This window comes from Lepus europaeus, chromosome 5, assembly GCF_033115175.1.
Source record: "Lepus europaeus isolate LE1 chromosome 5, mLepTim1.pri, whole genome shotgun sequence".
Lineage (NCBI taxonomy): Eukaryota > Metazoa > Chordata > Mammalia > Lagomorpha > Leporidae > Lepus > Lepus europaeus.
The window spans coordinates 46,284,452-46,299,411 of record NC_084831.1 but is presented as its reverse complement, the minus strand read 5'-3'; the positions used below and the strand labels follow the sequence as shown (position 1 = coordinate 46,299,411).

Sequence of the window (14,960 nt, the reverse complement as noted above, 5' to 3'; positions counted from 1 at the left end):
ATCAGATTAAAATGAATATTTTTGTGTTTTTCTAGTAAATCAGGGGCTATACCAGCCTAACGAATAAAATATTTCTTAGAGAAATACTTTTTACCACTACTGGGAACCAATTTTTCTTATTGTGTGATACCCTTTTTTTTTTAATCTGTACTTTGGACTGTACAAATAAATCCGAGTTGATAGATCCTGGCAAGGCTCCTGCTGTGAGTGCCAGTGCAAAGTGTGTAATATTTAGTGACTACAGGTTCTTGGTGGCTGGTTGGTGTTAGGTGACTGCAGGCACTTGATGTGTGTGGGCAACACGATGCTGGTCATACATGAGAGCCAAGCTCCTGTTGTAGCATTTCAAAGTGTCTGATTACAACACCCTTTCTCCTTGGAGAAGTGCCATCCAGGATGCCTTTTCTGAATTGTTTCTACCTAGAAAAGCACTGTACTAGGTTTTCCATTATTTCAAAACCTCTGTAAGTGAAATGGTAGTAGAGCGCTTACCCATGTAATTGTGTGCTTGTTAAAAGAAGTTTGATAGAAGAATGTTACCTTCTTTAAGAAGAAAGGAATGAATATGAACCTTCCTTGACCTTCCAGACTGCTTAGGCTTCTTCATGGTGGACACTTCACAGACCCTTACTCCTTTTTTCAGCATCCTACCTCAGGTTGTAAGTGTGTGCGTGTGTGTGTGTCCCCTTGAGTCATGCTTGTGTACCCTTCCAGGCAGTAAGATCCTTGTATGTTCCTGCTTTCTGACATATCCTAGGTGCAGTGCCTGGCACATGGAAGGCCCTTCCTTAATTTTTGTTAAATGATAACCAGATGACTGAGTGCATGACTACATAAATGGATAAACGCACACACACTTGTCGATGCCAGGCACTTTATGAACAAAATAGAAACATCGAGGTAGTACTGTTTTATTTGGTGTCTGCAGGAGTGCTTTATAAACCTGGGTTTTGTAACATGAGTTTTGCAGTGCTGGATGGGTGAGTCTGAGAGTTCATCTTTCTCTCAGACACCTCACATGGCCGTGGTGGAAATGTGCCTGCGGCAGGTGCTCATCTCCTCCTGCACTGTTTCTGTTGCTCTCTCCCCCAGTACCTTCCCCCGGTGGACAGCAGGTCCAGCTCAGGCTTCGTGGGGCTGAGGAACGGTGGTGCGACTTGTTACATGAATGCGGTCTTCCAGCAGCTGTACATGCAGCCCGGGCTCCCCGAGGTGACTGCCTTCCTCTGTCCTGTTGGGTTTCCAATAAGTAGACATCACTGGGATTCTCCGTAGCCTCTGAAACCTGTGTAGACATAGTGTTGATAAACACACATTTCTGTAAATCTGTGGTTGTAATATGCTGCCTGTATGATGGATGGGCTTAGCTTCATGTGATTTTTGAACTCCAGATTCCAGATTTGAACTCCAAATTCTATTCAATAGAAGTAACATTTAAGAACTGTATCATCTCTCTGTTACTACAGAAATACAGTAGTAGCTGGCTTATGATCAGCAGGCAGTGGTTCTGAGAGTAGTCCATGTGTATCAATTACAGTTACTTCTCATAGAGATCCTGGTGTTACAGCTTCCAGTCTTTCATACTTAAACGGAGGTTCAAAGGGATGATTTGTTTCTAATTTTATCAGCTAGGAAGTATTGCAGCTAAAAAGAGGCAGAGCTATACCCATATCCAGACACAGATAGCATTCTAAAATAGCAGTGTGGGTGCTCATGTGTACACATGGCAAGGTTCCTTGTGAAGCAGTTACATAATTCTGACTTACTCTGTTTTTCATTTTAGTCATTGCTTTCAGTGGATGATGACACGGACAACCCCGATGATAGTGTATTTTACCAAGTGCAGTCTCTATTTGGGCATTTGATGGAAAGCAAGCTGCAGTATTATGTACCTGAGAATTTTTGGAAGGTAACTCTTTTTAGATGTCAAGCTATTAAATATTTGGAGTTTAGCTACTTTCTTTCCATTGTGATAGTAATTTCTTGTCTTTACTAAATATCTTTTAAAAAAAAAAGATTTTATTTATTTATTTGAGAGGTAGAGTTACAGACAGAGGGAGAGAGACAGATAGAGAGGTCTTCCATCTGCTGGGTCACTCCCCAGCTGGCCTCAATGGCTGGAGCTGGGCCGATCTGGAGCCAAGAGCCAGGAGCTGCTTCTGGTCTCCCACGCAGGCCATCTTCTACTGCTTTGGAAGTGAAGCAGCCGTACTGGAAGTGGTGCCCATATGGGATGCCGGCGCCACAGGCAGATTAACTTGTACCACGGTGCCAGCCCCATTTCTTGTCTTTATTAGCTCTGGACTAATCCCAATGCCAGGAACCTGAATTGGATATACCATTCTTAAAACTGGTGCTTGGTTTTAGATGATTACAGTATTGAAAATAGTCATTCATAACTCCTCTAAGAATTTGCAAATGTTAAATTACTTTGAATATTCCTCATTCTTTAGTTCTTTGAAATATTTGTTTAGGGGCCGGCGCCATGGCTCACTTGGTGAATCCTCCGCCTGTGGCGCTGGGATCCCATATGGGTGCTGGTTCTAGTCCCGCTGCCTTTCTTCCGATCCAGCTCTCTGCTGTGGCCCGGGAGTGCAGTAGAGGATGGCCCAAGTGCTTGGGCCCTGTCCCCATGGGAGACCAGGAGGAATCTCCTGGATCCTGGCTTCAGATTGGCATAGCTCCGGCCGTTGCAGACATAGGGGAGTGAACCAACAGAAGGAAGACCTTTCTCTCTGTCTCTCCCTCTCACTGTCTGTAACTCTATCTCTCAAATAAATAAAAATCTTTTTTTTTTTAAAGAAATATTTGTTTAAATAATTTCTTGAGGGGTGATGTTGTGGCACAGCAGGTTAAGCCATTGCTTGGGATGCCCACATCCTTTATTGGAGTGCCTGGATTGAGTCCTGGCTGCTCTGGTTCTGACCCCGCTTCCTGCTAGTGCATCCTAGGAGACAGTGGATGATGACTCAAGTGCTTGGGCTCCTGCCACCCACATAGGAAACCTGCATAGAGTTCCAGGCTCCAGACTTTGGCCTGGTGCAGCCTTGGTTACTGTTTTCTCTCCTCCCACCCTATCCTGTCCCCTTCCCCTCCCTCCTTCTCTCCCTATGTGTGTGTCTATACCTTTTGAGTAGATTAAAATAAATAAACATTTTTAAAAGCCAATAAATAATTGCTCTGAACCTGTGCCAGTCATTTTATGACTGTGTTTCACAAAATGGAAGATTCCCTGGCGTTTTCCCCTATTGGTTGATTAGTGTCAATGAGCGAAGCTGTTGCACGGTCTTAGATCTCACCACATACCCACCTCTGGGTTCAGAGACTGGCTGTGATTACAAGGGCTGGGGAGGATGCCTTGGTGGCTAAATGGTCTCGTCCTGCTTCGGTGAAAGCATCCACATCCTGTTAACGAACTTGGTTTAGAAGTATTTCAGGGCTCTTTCATCTCTTTTATATTTTTCTACTATATTCAGAAATTTCTACTTTTCCTTTAAAATCTACTTAATTCTTGTTACACAGATTTTCAAGATGTGGAACAAAGAACTTTATGTGAGAGAACAGCAGGATGCATATGAATTCTTTACTAGTCTCATCGATCAGATGGACGAGTATCTGAAGGTAAAGAAAATTACTTTCCTTCTGACTCCCTCGGACTCTAATTACAGTATGAGAACAGTCTCTCAGGATTTAGGATCACTATGAAACTAACCACACAGAAATTGATCATCTTTAACATCACTATGATAATTATTTCTTCTGGGTTTAAACATCAGAACATGCACAGATTCCTAGAATCACATAATTCTTCTTAATTCATCTAACACGATGAGGTGTGTAATTTTTAATCCATCCCACAAAATAATAGCCAGTTGTGCTTGCATGTTCCTGCCATGCCTCGCTGTACTCCCCAGTCAGCCGACGGCCCCAGCAACTCAGTTCCCTGGCAGAGAGGACAAAGGGACAGGATGAGAACGTGATTTCAGGGACGTTTAAACGGAGCTTTCTCCCTGCACCCAGACAGACCTCCTGAATGGTGTTGACTTCCGGACAGCGCAAGTGGCCTTTCGGCAATAGACACAATTTGCTTATTTCCTTTTTTGCCATAACTTGTAAGTTTGTAGCATTTATCCTAAGAAGAAAGAAGAGATTGTAGGGAGTTGCTGCTCACTGGGCAGCTGTGGCACAGGGAGCAGGAGAACAGTGTCCTTGTGTCAGCGCCTCTGCCTGTGTGCATTTCTGTGACAGTGGTCTCATAATGGGATGTCAATTAGCTTCCATTGGTTCCAGCGTCACTTCTTTTCATTTTGGTGATGAAATTGAAATCTCTGTTATAACCGAAGTTTTAGGGACATCACTTAGAACTTTAACTTTTTATTCCAACAGAAAATGGGGAGAGACCAAATTTTTAAGAATACTTTTCAGGGCATCTATTCTGATCAGAAGATTTGTAAAGACTGTCCTCACAGGTTAGTGATGATATCGCTGACATATCAGTGGTCATCGTTTTTAAATGATCTTTCTCATATGCTGTGAATCTGTGAAATGACTTACAGATACCTCTCTCATCTATAAATGTCTAATTTATTAAGTTTCTTTGGTTCCCATTTCAAAATTTTGTGTGTGTGGCCTTAACGTACTTGTTGAAATCTGTAAGTTGAAGCAGTTCTAAACTGTCAGCAATTTGGGGTTCTTGTGTGTGTTTTCTGAAAGACTGAGGGAGGTCGTGTGAAGAGTTTCAGGTTCCTTTGCTGACGGCTTCCTGCTGTCTCCTCCCCAGATACGAGCGTGAGGAGGCGTTCATGGCTCTCAATCTCGGGGTGACTTCCTGTCAGAGCCTGGAGATTTCCCTGGACCAGTTCGTCAGAGGAGAAGTCCTGGAAGGCAGCAACGCCTACTACTGCGAGAAGTGCAAGGAGAAGGTGCCGTGTCTGCCCTAGTAAAGCAAGGGTACCTTGTTCACGAGCCGTCTGTTGTACACAAAGTTAGCATTCGCTCCTGTGGTAACTTCCACGGGATTATGTCCCTGCTCGTTTTCACATGGGTGGGAACGACCTTAGTGTTGATTACATGCCTATTTTCTTCTCTCCCTGGAGATAATTGGTTTTTACTTTTCTTTAGAGAATAACAGTGAAAAGGACCTGCATTAAGTCTTTACCTAGTGTCTTGGTGATTCACTTAATGAGATTTGGATTTGACTGGGAGAGTGGACGCTCCATTAAATATGATGAACAAATAAGGGTAACTGGATTTTTTTAAGTTTTATTTTTCTGAAATTTCTGTCTAACCAGTAATACCTCACTCCCTTCTTCACTTTTTCTTCCTTCTGTTTTCACATTTCATCTTCCATGTGAGAGGTGGGCTCAGTATTAGGAGAAGCCTCCAGCTCCTGGTCTTACGTTCTGCTCCAGCGAGACGGGCAGATCTGTGAACAGGAACCCTGGTTTCTAGATGGCATCCCTGAGACTCAGCCCAGGCCCAGCCTTTCTGAGGTCTTGGGCCTGAATCAGAGAGCTGGGTAGTGCTAACTTAAATTAGGAAACCACATCCTCTTTCCTGTAACGGACTGAGCTGTGGACTGCTGATCAACGTCAGTGTGGTCTTCTGTCTTTACGTAGTTTCCCTGGATGCTAAACATGGAGCCTTACACAGTTTCGGGAATGGCTCGCCTGGATTCGTCTGCTGAAGTTGGTGAAAATGGGCGAAGTATGGATCAAGGAGGGGGAGGATCCCCAAGAAAAAAAGTTGCCCTTACAGAAAACTACGAGCTGGTGGGTGTCATCGTACACAGTGGGCAGGCACATGCAGGCCACTACTATTCCTTCATTAAAGACAGGCGGTAAGTGCCCAATCCCTTGATCAACATGTGTCACCCCTACCCTGCTCTATCACCTGTGCTTAACTGCAGTGCAAAAAAGCAGGTGCTCTGTGTCGTTTAGATAAGGCCCCTTTAACTAGTCTTACCCCTTCAATTTGAAAAGTTGTTTTAGAAATTGAAATAACTTAAAAAAAAAAAAAAGAAATTGAAATAACTTGGCCGGCGCCGCAGCTCACTTGGCTAATCTTCCGCCTGCGGCACCAGCACACCTGGTTCTAGTCCCAGTTGGAGCACCAGATTCTTTCCCGGTTGCCCCTCTTCCAGTCCAGCTCTCTGCTGTGGCCCGGGAAGGCAGTGCAGGATGGCCCAGCACCTGGCTCCTGGCTTCAGATCGGCGCAGCCCACCAGCCGTAGCAGCCATTGGGGGAGGTGAACCAATGGAAAGGAAGACCTTTCCCTCCCTCCCTTCCTCCCTCCCTCCCTCCCTCCCTCTCTCTGTCTCTCTCTCTAACTCTGCCTGTCAAAAAAAGAAAAGAAATTGAAATAACTTGCTGCATTTGTCTTGGGTCTTTTCAGATGCTAGTTGCCTGCTTTATCTGTAGACAGCATGCAGGGAGACCTGCAGAGGATGTTTGTTTTAACCTTATTGTGTCTGATCTCTGGGCTCTAGGGGGTGTGGAAAAGGAAAGTGGTATAAATTTAATGACACGGTGATTGAAGAATTTGACCTAAATGATGAGACCCTGGAGTATGAATGCTTTGGAGGAGAATATAGACCAAAAGTTTATGATCAAAGTAAGTATTTATAATGTAGGCTTTTCATTATTCTAATTTTTAAAATGTTTTAATGTGTAGTTTTTGCTCATATTAGAAGTACTATTGTTTTTACTAAAGTACAGCAGATTTCAGGGCAGGCGTTGTGGCCCAGTGAGATAAGCTACCTCCATCCCATATCACAGTGCCTGGCTCAAATCCCAGATACTCCCCTCTTCCCATCTAGCTTCCTGCTGATGCGCCTGATGGCCCAAGTGGTTGAGTTCCTGCCACCCACCTGGAAGTCCTGGATGAAGATCCTGGCTCTTGGCTTCTGCCTGCCCCAGCCCATGGTGTTGTGGGCGTTTGAGGAGTGAATCATCACCTGTTTTGCTCCCCAGAGGCCTGTAATGCCCATTATGGGGGCTGGGCTGGAGCTGGGAACTCAACACCGGCAGGACCCAATTATTTGAGCTGTCAACCAGTGCCTCTCCAGCTCTACATAAGCAGGAAGCTGGAGTCAGGCATCCTACCCAGGCACCGCAGTATGAGACTGCACATCTGCAGGCCAGTGCCTGACCTCTCACCTGTACTTTTAAAACCATATTTATGGGGCTGGCGCTGTGGCACAGTGGGTTAATCCTCCGCCTGCAGTGCTGGCCTCCCATATGGGTGCCGGTTCTAGTCCCAGCTGCTCCTCTTCTGATCCAGCCCTCTGCTGTGGCCTGGGAGAGCAGTAGAAGATGGCTCAAGTCCTTGGGCCCCTGCACCCACATGGGAGACCCAGAAGAAGCTCCCGGCTCCTGGCTTCAGATCAGCACAGCTCCTGCCGCTGCAGCCATTTGGGGAGTGAACCAATGGATGGAAGACCTTTCTCTCTGTATCTCCCTCTCTCTGTAACTCTACCTCTTAAATAAATAGAATCTTTAAAAAAATTATTACGCAGTATGACAAAGCAGTCTTTCCCTGTACAACCCACACCTTTAGAAAAAAAAGTACAAGGAAAAGTCTGTCACAAAACCTAATTAGCGTTGGCTGTTTCAAAAAAGAAAAAAAATCTGCAGAGACCTTAGCCATTGCTGATGGCCACCTTTGAAACAGTCTGGGGGCATTTCTAAGTGTGTAGCTGTGGCAGGTTCACTGTATTCGACTTTTACACTATGCTGTTGTGGTCATGTATCTAGTGGTGGTAACCTTTAAGGGGTGAGTGGGGTGTCATTGCCAGAGCTGACCTGTATTTGGCCATCTTTGCAGAAATTTAACAAGCCCAACCTGTGCCACAGAACACGTTTTTTTTGTTTTGTTTTGTTTTGTTTTTGACAGGCAGAGTGGATAGTGAGAGAGAGAGACAGAGAAAGGTCTTCCTTTTGCCGTTGGTTCTCCCTCCAATGGCCGCTGCGGCCGGCGCATCTCGCTGATCCGAAGCCAGGAGCCAGGTGCTTCTCCTGGTCTCCCATGCGGGTGCAGGGCCCAAGGACTTGGGCCATCCTCCACTGCCTTCCCAGGCCATAGTAGAGAGCTGGCCTGGAAGAGGGGCAACCGGGATAGAATCCAGCGCCCCAACCGGGACTAGAACCCGGTGTACCGGCGCTGCAGGCGGAGGATTAGCCTGTTAAGCTACGGCGCCGACCCACAGAACACGTTTTTAAATGTTACTCGCTTTTTACTAAAGTGCATGTTCTTTCCTTACTTCATTACCATACACCTCCCTCTACTCCCTGCCTCCCCTGCTTCGGTCTTAGGAACGGAAGTGTCCTGCTGCTTTTCTAAGCAGTTCTCAAATACTGCGTATACTCTGCGTGTAGGGAATGTAGTCAGTACTAACTCGCTGCATGGATGGGCCTTTGTTTTAGATTGTCAAGACAAGACAAGACCTTTTATTCATAAGAATTTTCTTACTGTCTCATTATAAAGCAAATCCCTATACTGATGTCCGTCGAAGATACTGGAATGCCTATATGCTCTTCTACCAAAGGGTATCTGATCAGAACTCCCCGGTGTTGCCAAAGAAAAGTCGAGTCAGCGTTGTACGGCAGGAAGCTGAGGATCTCTCTCTGTAAGTTCCTCTTCTGTTTCATTTACTGTGTGATTTCGATACAAGATGTGGTGACCTTTGAAAATACACTGTTAGGGATTTCAAGTTAAGCAGCTAAGCTAGAGTGCAATTCTAAAATGAATTCTAGAGAGAAAGAAGGAAATTAGCAGATGGTCACTGGGGCTCCCTGGTTGCTGTTTCCCCAGCAAGAAGCTCTGTGGCGTTTAGAAGCAGTCATGAAGTAGTCCTTGCCGTCCAACACGGAGGGATGGTTTGCGTGTCAGTAGCACTTCTCAGATACACTTTGTGTCCACAGTGCAGCACGGTGCCAGCCCTGTCATCCGTGCGGTCAGGAGAGAACGCAGTACCCAGTGTGAGTGTGGCAAGCTTAAATAGCCACTTCTGCCGGATAACTTTCTGATTGTGTCTCAGGTCAGCCCCGTCCTCCCCAGAAATCTCACCTCAGTCGTCTCCTCGGCCCCATCGACCTAACAATGACCGGCTGTCTATTTTAACCAAGCTGGTTAAAAAAGGCGAGAAGAAAGGACTGTTTGTGGAGAAAATGCCTGTTCGAATATACCAGGTAAGAAACATGGGAGAACAGCTGGACAGATATCAAAATTCATCTCCCAGGCCCAGGAGCGCCGCTGCCGGCCTGCTTGTGCGCTCCTTGCTCTGTCGCTCCCAGTTCACATTCCCAGTCTTGTCCCATGAATCGTGTACACCAGGTGATGGAGGTGGCTGTGGGCTGGTGCTACAGAGTAGTAAGAACCAAAATGAGAAACCACCCTCAGGATGGGCCAGCACTGTCAGTGCTACTGTGAGATAGTGGGATGTCACCGAGGGGAGCAGTGCACAGTAGAGTGACCCGTACTAGAATTATCCAGAAGGAAAAACAAGAAGGCTCATAATGTGGGTAAGCCTCATACGACAGTGGTGACTGTTATTTATTGACTGTACAGTGTACTGCGTGCTTTCAACAAATCTCAAACTCTTTATTTATTTATTTTTTAAGGTTTATTTGAAAGAGAGAGGTAGAGACAGAGACAAAGGTCTTCCATTCATTGGTTCACTCCTCAAATGGCTGCAATGGCTGGAGCTGAACCCAATCCAAAGCCAGGATCCAGGAGCTGCTTCTGGGTCTCCCACGTGGATGCCGGAGCCCAAGGATTTGGGCCATTTTCCACTGCTTTGTAAGGCACATTAGCAGAGAGCTGCATTGGAAGTGGGGCAGCCAAGGCCCCAACCATGCCATATGGCCTGGCAGCACTGCAGGCCAGGGCTTTACCCTGCTATGATGCAGTGCTGGCCCCAGCAAATCTCTAATTCTTAAGAGTCTAATTCTTAAATATCAGGTTTTATTCCCATTTTTCAGATAGAGAAACTGAGTCCCAGAAAAAGAACAATGACCTACCAGTGTCACAGAGATAGGATTTAAATTCAGAGCTGCCTGACTACCCAGTCTAGATTTTAAATACTAAGTAAACCAGAGTGAAGGAGGCAGCCAGGGAAGCATGCTCTATTTGTTCTTTCCTTCCCAGAATATCAGCCTAGAATTCACCTGCCCTTCATATGGTGAATGTTCTTCACCTTTTTACAGTGTCTTACATTGGAAAGGAGATTTTTTTTTTTCTAACTCCTTTTTTAAAACTTCAGATCTTAAGAGAAGGGAATTATAAATGACAGTTCACTATTTACTTCTAGAAGAATCCTTTCTGTATTGGATATTTTACTCTGTTTCTTAGAAATAATCACTGAGGCCGGCACCGTGGCTCACTAAGCTAATCCTCCACCTGTGGCGCCGGCACCCCGGGTTCTAGTCCCAGTTGGGGTGCTGCACTCTGTCCCGGTTGCCCCTCTTCCAGGCCAGCTCTCTGCTGTGGCCCGGGAAGGCAGTGGAGGATGGCCCAAGTGCTTGGGCCCTGCACCTGCATGGGAGACCAGGAGGAAGCACCTGGCTCCTGGCTTCGGATCCATGCAGTGTGCCGCCCGTAGCAGCCATTTAGGGGGTGAACCAATGCAAGGAAGACCTTTCTCTCTCTCTCTCTCACTAACTCTGCCTGTCAAAAAAAAAAAAATCACTGATTTTCTTTTGTAGATGGTACGAGATGAAAACCTCAAGTTTATGAAGAACAGGGATGTGTACAGTAGTGATTATTTCAGCTTTGTCTTGTCTCTAGCTTCATTGAATGCTGTAAGTAGCTGGTTGGATTGTAGTAAAGAAATAAGAAGCAATTATAGTTCAATGTCTTTGAGCTGAAGTCTTGGGTGACTCTCCTCATTCTTAATTGTTAATATGCAGGTTACATTGTTTAAAATCCCATAAACGTGTTACTCACTGGGTGATTCCGAGGTGCGGGCAGTGTTCAGCTTGTCGCACGGTCACCCGGAGTGTGTGAGGGCTCCCGCTTCCCGGCTTTTCGGAGTGCACGAGAGGCTGAGTGGCTGTGAGTTCCCGTCAGTGGCTGCTGGGCTCCCTGGAGATGAGCGTGTCCTCGTTTGTAATCAGATGGTGCCAGACTTGAGATGTACCTGAAGTACTTCTCTTCCTCAAGTTCCGTAATCACACTTGGCCCACAGGGAATAAAATGTTGTCAGTCTCTTGCTTATTTAATGTCCTGTCGTGTCCGTGACCTATTTTGAGAGAACTTCATGAAAGAGGTGAAGTGGATGTCTTAGTCTTTTTATAAGTTTAAATGGGACATTTTCTCTAATGAACTGGATGGATTTTTCGTATAAATGTTTAACTTTTTTTCCTGCATATTGCTTTTCATTTTGTGACACTGTACAGTGATCTATAAAATTTCTGTGAAAAATATCCTCTTTTTTCTCCTTCTGTCTTAGACTAAATTAAAGCATCCATATTATCCTTGGATGGCAAAGGTGAGCTTACAACTTGCCATTCAGTTCCTTTTTCAAACTTACCTACGGACAAAGAAAAAACTCAGGTAAGAAGTGGTACTTTGATGCTCTGTTGACAGAAAGCACTGGGCGGTTCTCTTGAAGCTGAATTTGTATATTCAACCTTTCAAATATTATGGAGGTAACTACCTAATAGATGCTAGGCTGTGTTCTCTAGCTTTAAGGAATTTCTAGTCCAATGGGAAGGATAGATGAAACAGAAGTAATGGTGGTGCAAGGCACAAACTCTGTACCTCTTCCAGAACTGGGAAAAACCAGATACAGAGACTAGATAGGCTCTAAAGCATTGATGTTTTCAGGATCTTAAAAGGCAAAAATAGGGGGACACAGATTGTTGTAGGCAGATGGGAAGAGCCTGAGTGAGAGCCAAGAGTTGCCTAAGGAACTGTGAATGCCCAGCTGTGTCGTGTTCATTCCTGGAAAGCACTCATAGGAGCCGAGGCAGAACGGTTGAGTTTGGAACTCATAGAGTAGCACCCTGAGTGCCACACAGACTGGGCTTTGTTAGTGGGACATCATAGAAGGTTTGAAGAGGGAAATGCATTCACAGTGATGCACTGGGCACTGTTTTTATCTTCAGCAACTGGTAAGTGCCTGGCACATGACAGGTTCTGCGCAGAAGTTCCGTGACTGAATGGGAGGATGAAGAGAGCTGAGCAGTGGTGTGTGGAGTGTACCTAGAGTAAGGCGGGTCACTGGGGCAGGGAGACCTGTTAGTAAGGCAATGAAGTGCTTGGTTTTTGTCTTTCTCACTGACATTAGTGAGTCTGTTTCCAAGTATAGAGAGGTTTTTGGACAGATTTTTGTATTCACACTGTTAAGAAAACAAATATATTGACAAATTCATTTTTATGTGTGATAATCATGGCTATACTAAGTGATTTCACTATTTATTACTTAATGGAAAATGAAGAAATAATACATTCCTTTCTTTTAACGCATGGCATAGGATTAACTTAAGAAATTTAGTTGGTTACTTTTACTGTGAAATTTCCTTGTGCTGTTTCCATTGTAGGCATAGGAAGACAAAGTATTGGTGCGAGGTAATGGGTGGTGCAGTCAAGATAACCTTTATCCTGTACAAATATTTTTCTACCATGAAGTAAGGATGTTAATGGTTGTAGCAATCAAGTATAAAAATCCTGATGTTAGCTGTTATGAAAGTAGGCATTTTGTAAATGTAAATTAATTGAGCAAAACAAAATGCTATGGGTCAGATCTTTTTTCCAGTTGGAATTGTTTGATAAGATGCAGAAGATACAAATAAAGTCTGACTTAAGCTTCTTCACAGGTTTTTGTCAGAACAGGGGAGGAAGAGTTGCACCATGGGTAACCAAAGAATGCAAAGCCTTGCTTCTGGGGGTATATCAAGCTGTGTTAGTAGCTCCTTCAGTATCTGCTCTATCTCTCTACCCCACCCACTGCAGACACACACACACAGAACTACGGAGATCAGAGTAACTCTATAGGGTTATTTGTTGGGGCCTAACATTTCTGTCTTTGCTTTTTCTTAAGGGCTGACACTGAAGAATGGATTGCTACTATTGAAGCATTGCTTTCAAAAAGTTTTGATGCTTGTCAGTGGCTAGTTGAATATTTTATTAGTTCTGAAGGGCGTGAATTGATAAAGTAAGTTTTACAATCTTTTAATTAAAAGAAGTTCATGACTGTCACTCAGAGCTGAAGTTTCTCATAACCATTTTTATTTCAGCTTGAAATTGTTTTTCTGATTGGAGTCCCAGACGAGTGCTGGCTTGCAGCTCCGGCTGCTCCACTGTCAGTCCAGCTCCCTACTTCGCACCAGGGAAAGTAGCAGAGAGTGGCCCAAGTGCATGGGCCCCTGCCACCCATACAGGAGACCCGGAAGAGGCTCTCCACTTCAGTCTGACCTAGGTCTAGCCTGTTGCAGTCATTTAAGGAGTGAACCATTAGATGAAAGACCTCTCTTCCTCTCTCTGTGTAACTCTGCCTTTCAAATAAATAAGTAAATCTTTAAAAAAAAAAAAAAAAATTGGCCGGCGCCGTGGCTCAACAGGCTAATCCTCCACCTTGCGGCACCGGCACACTGGGTTCTAGTCCCAGTCAGGGCGCCGGATTCTATCCCGGTTGCCCCTCTTCCAGGCCAGCTCTCTGCTATGGCCCGGGAAGGCAGTGGAGGATGGCCCAAGTGCTTGGGCCCTGCACCCGCATGGGAGACCAGGAGAAGCACCTGGCTCCTGGCTTTGGATCAGCATGATGCACCGGCCGCAGCGGCCATTGGAGGGTGAACCAACGGCAAAAGGAAGACCTTTCTCTCTGTCTCTCTCTCTCACTATCCACTCTGCCTGTCGAAAAAAAAATTTTTTTTAAATTCTCCAAAACCTAACATTTTTTGGCCACCCACCTGACACTCCGAGAGCTTCACATTTTGGAGTGTTTCTGATTTCAGGTTTTCAGATGAGGGCTGCTCAGCTGGTAAAGTCTGTGCAGGTGCCTGAAATCAGAAATGCGTTGGCCCCAATCATCTTTCAGGAGCGACCCGTCCTGTGTGTGTCTGCAGCTTGAAACCTTCGGAGGTTCCTTTGCCCAGCCACCCCCTTTTCCATATGCTGTTGATTTGGGGAGCTGACAGGCTATTTCCCTATGTAACATACCCATATTCTGGTTCTGTGTGCTTTCTCTTGGTGCCTTCCCATGGGACGCGATGGGAAATGCACAGCACTCCCTTGGGGGCACTCTTTCCAGAAGAGCCAGGCCTGAGTCAGACCTCCAGAATGGAGCATTACAGGAACACTTGCGATCTTCTAAACTTCTTCGTAGTTACCACTTAGAACCTTAGTGGATTTTCAGGAGAGTCTTGCCCGTCCGATTGCGTTTGCAGCTACATGGAATGAGCAGGCCTGGAGACCTCAGAAAGCTCCACTGGCCCGGGATACTTGAGCTGACATCTTTGAGTAATTATATTTCTCGAGGAACCTGTATTGGGAAGGTTGAGATTACAGAAATCAATCCCTTTTTTTATATAATGTTTCTGTTTTAGAATTTTCTTGTTGGAGTGCAGTGTGAGAGAAGTACGAGTTGCTGTGGCCACAATTCTGGAAAAAACCCTAGACAGTGCCTTGTTTTATCAGGATAAGGTTGGTCTCGTTTTTAAAATGTTATTAATAATGCATTCAGATTTCACCAAATGTTTTGAATTCTACATAATCAGAATACCTAGGATTGGAGTCTGGAAGTTTTGCCACATCTCACCTTCTGTGAACTGACTTTCTAATACGTGCCAGGATAGAAAGCGTTCTGTCCCTTTCTCCCCATATTCCGGAAGTCAGGGTAGGCTGGAATCTAGGTCTGCTTTGGCCCACTTCACGATTTTCTCACTAGAACACACCCCTTGTAGAATCCTCTCTCAAGAAATTATATTAGCTATCTCTGAACCGAGACTAGCCTGAGTCT

The 14,960-nt window shown here is 45.2% G+C and overlaps 1 protein-coding gene across 1 annotated transcript in view; it reads left to right on the top strand.

The window, feature by feature from the left end:
- The window catches only part of USP24 (ubiquitin specific peptidase 24), a 156,435-nt gene that overhangs the window by 121,215 nt on the left and 20,260 nt on the right, over positions 1-14,960 (top strand). Inside the window, exons 43-56 of the mRNA XM_062191402.1 lie at positions 1,093-1,212; positions 1,784-1,909; positions 3,523-3,621; positions 4,387-4,469; positions 4,781-4,922; positions 5,122-5,241; positions 5,619-5,839; positions 6,489-6,613; positions 8,486-8,627; positions 9,039-9,189; positions 10,705-10,800; positions 11,451-11,554; positions 13,044-13,157; positions 14,548-14,644. Of these exons, the coding sequence (XP_062047386.1) occupies positions 1,093-1,212; positions 1,784-1,909; positions 3,523-3,621; positions 4,387-4,469; positions 4,781-4,922; positions 5,122-5,241; positions 5,619-5,839; positions 6,489-6,613; positions 8,486-8,627; positions 9,039-9,189; positions 10,705-10,800; positions 11,451-11,554; positions 13,044-13,157; positions 14,548-14,644 (1,740 nt within the window). The remainder of the gene's footprint in view (positions 1-1,092; positions 1,213-1,783; positions 1,910-3,522; positions 3,622-4,386; positions 4,470-4,780; positions 4,923-5,121; positions 5,242-5,618; positions 5,840-6,488; positions 6,614-8,485; positions 8,628-9,038; positions 9,190-10,704; positions 10,801-11,450; positions 11,555-13,043; positions 13,158-14,547; positions 14,645-14,960) is intronic.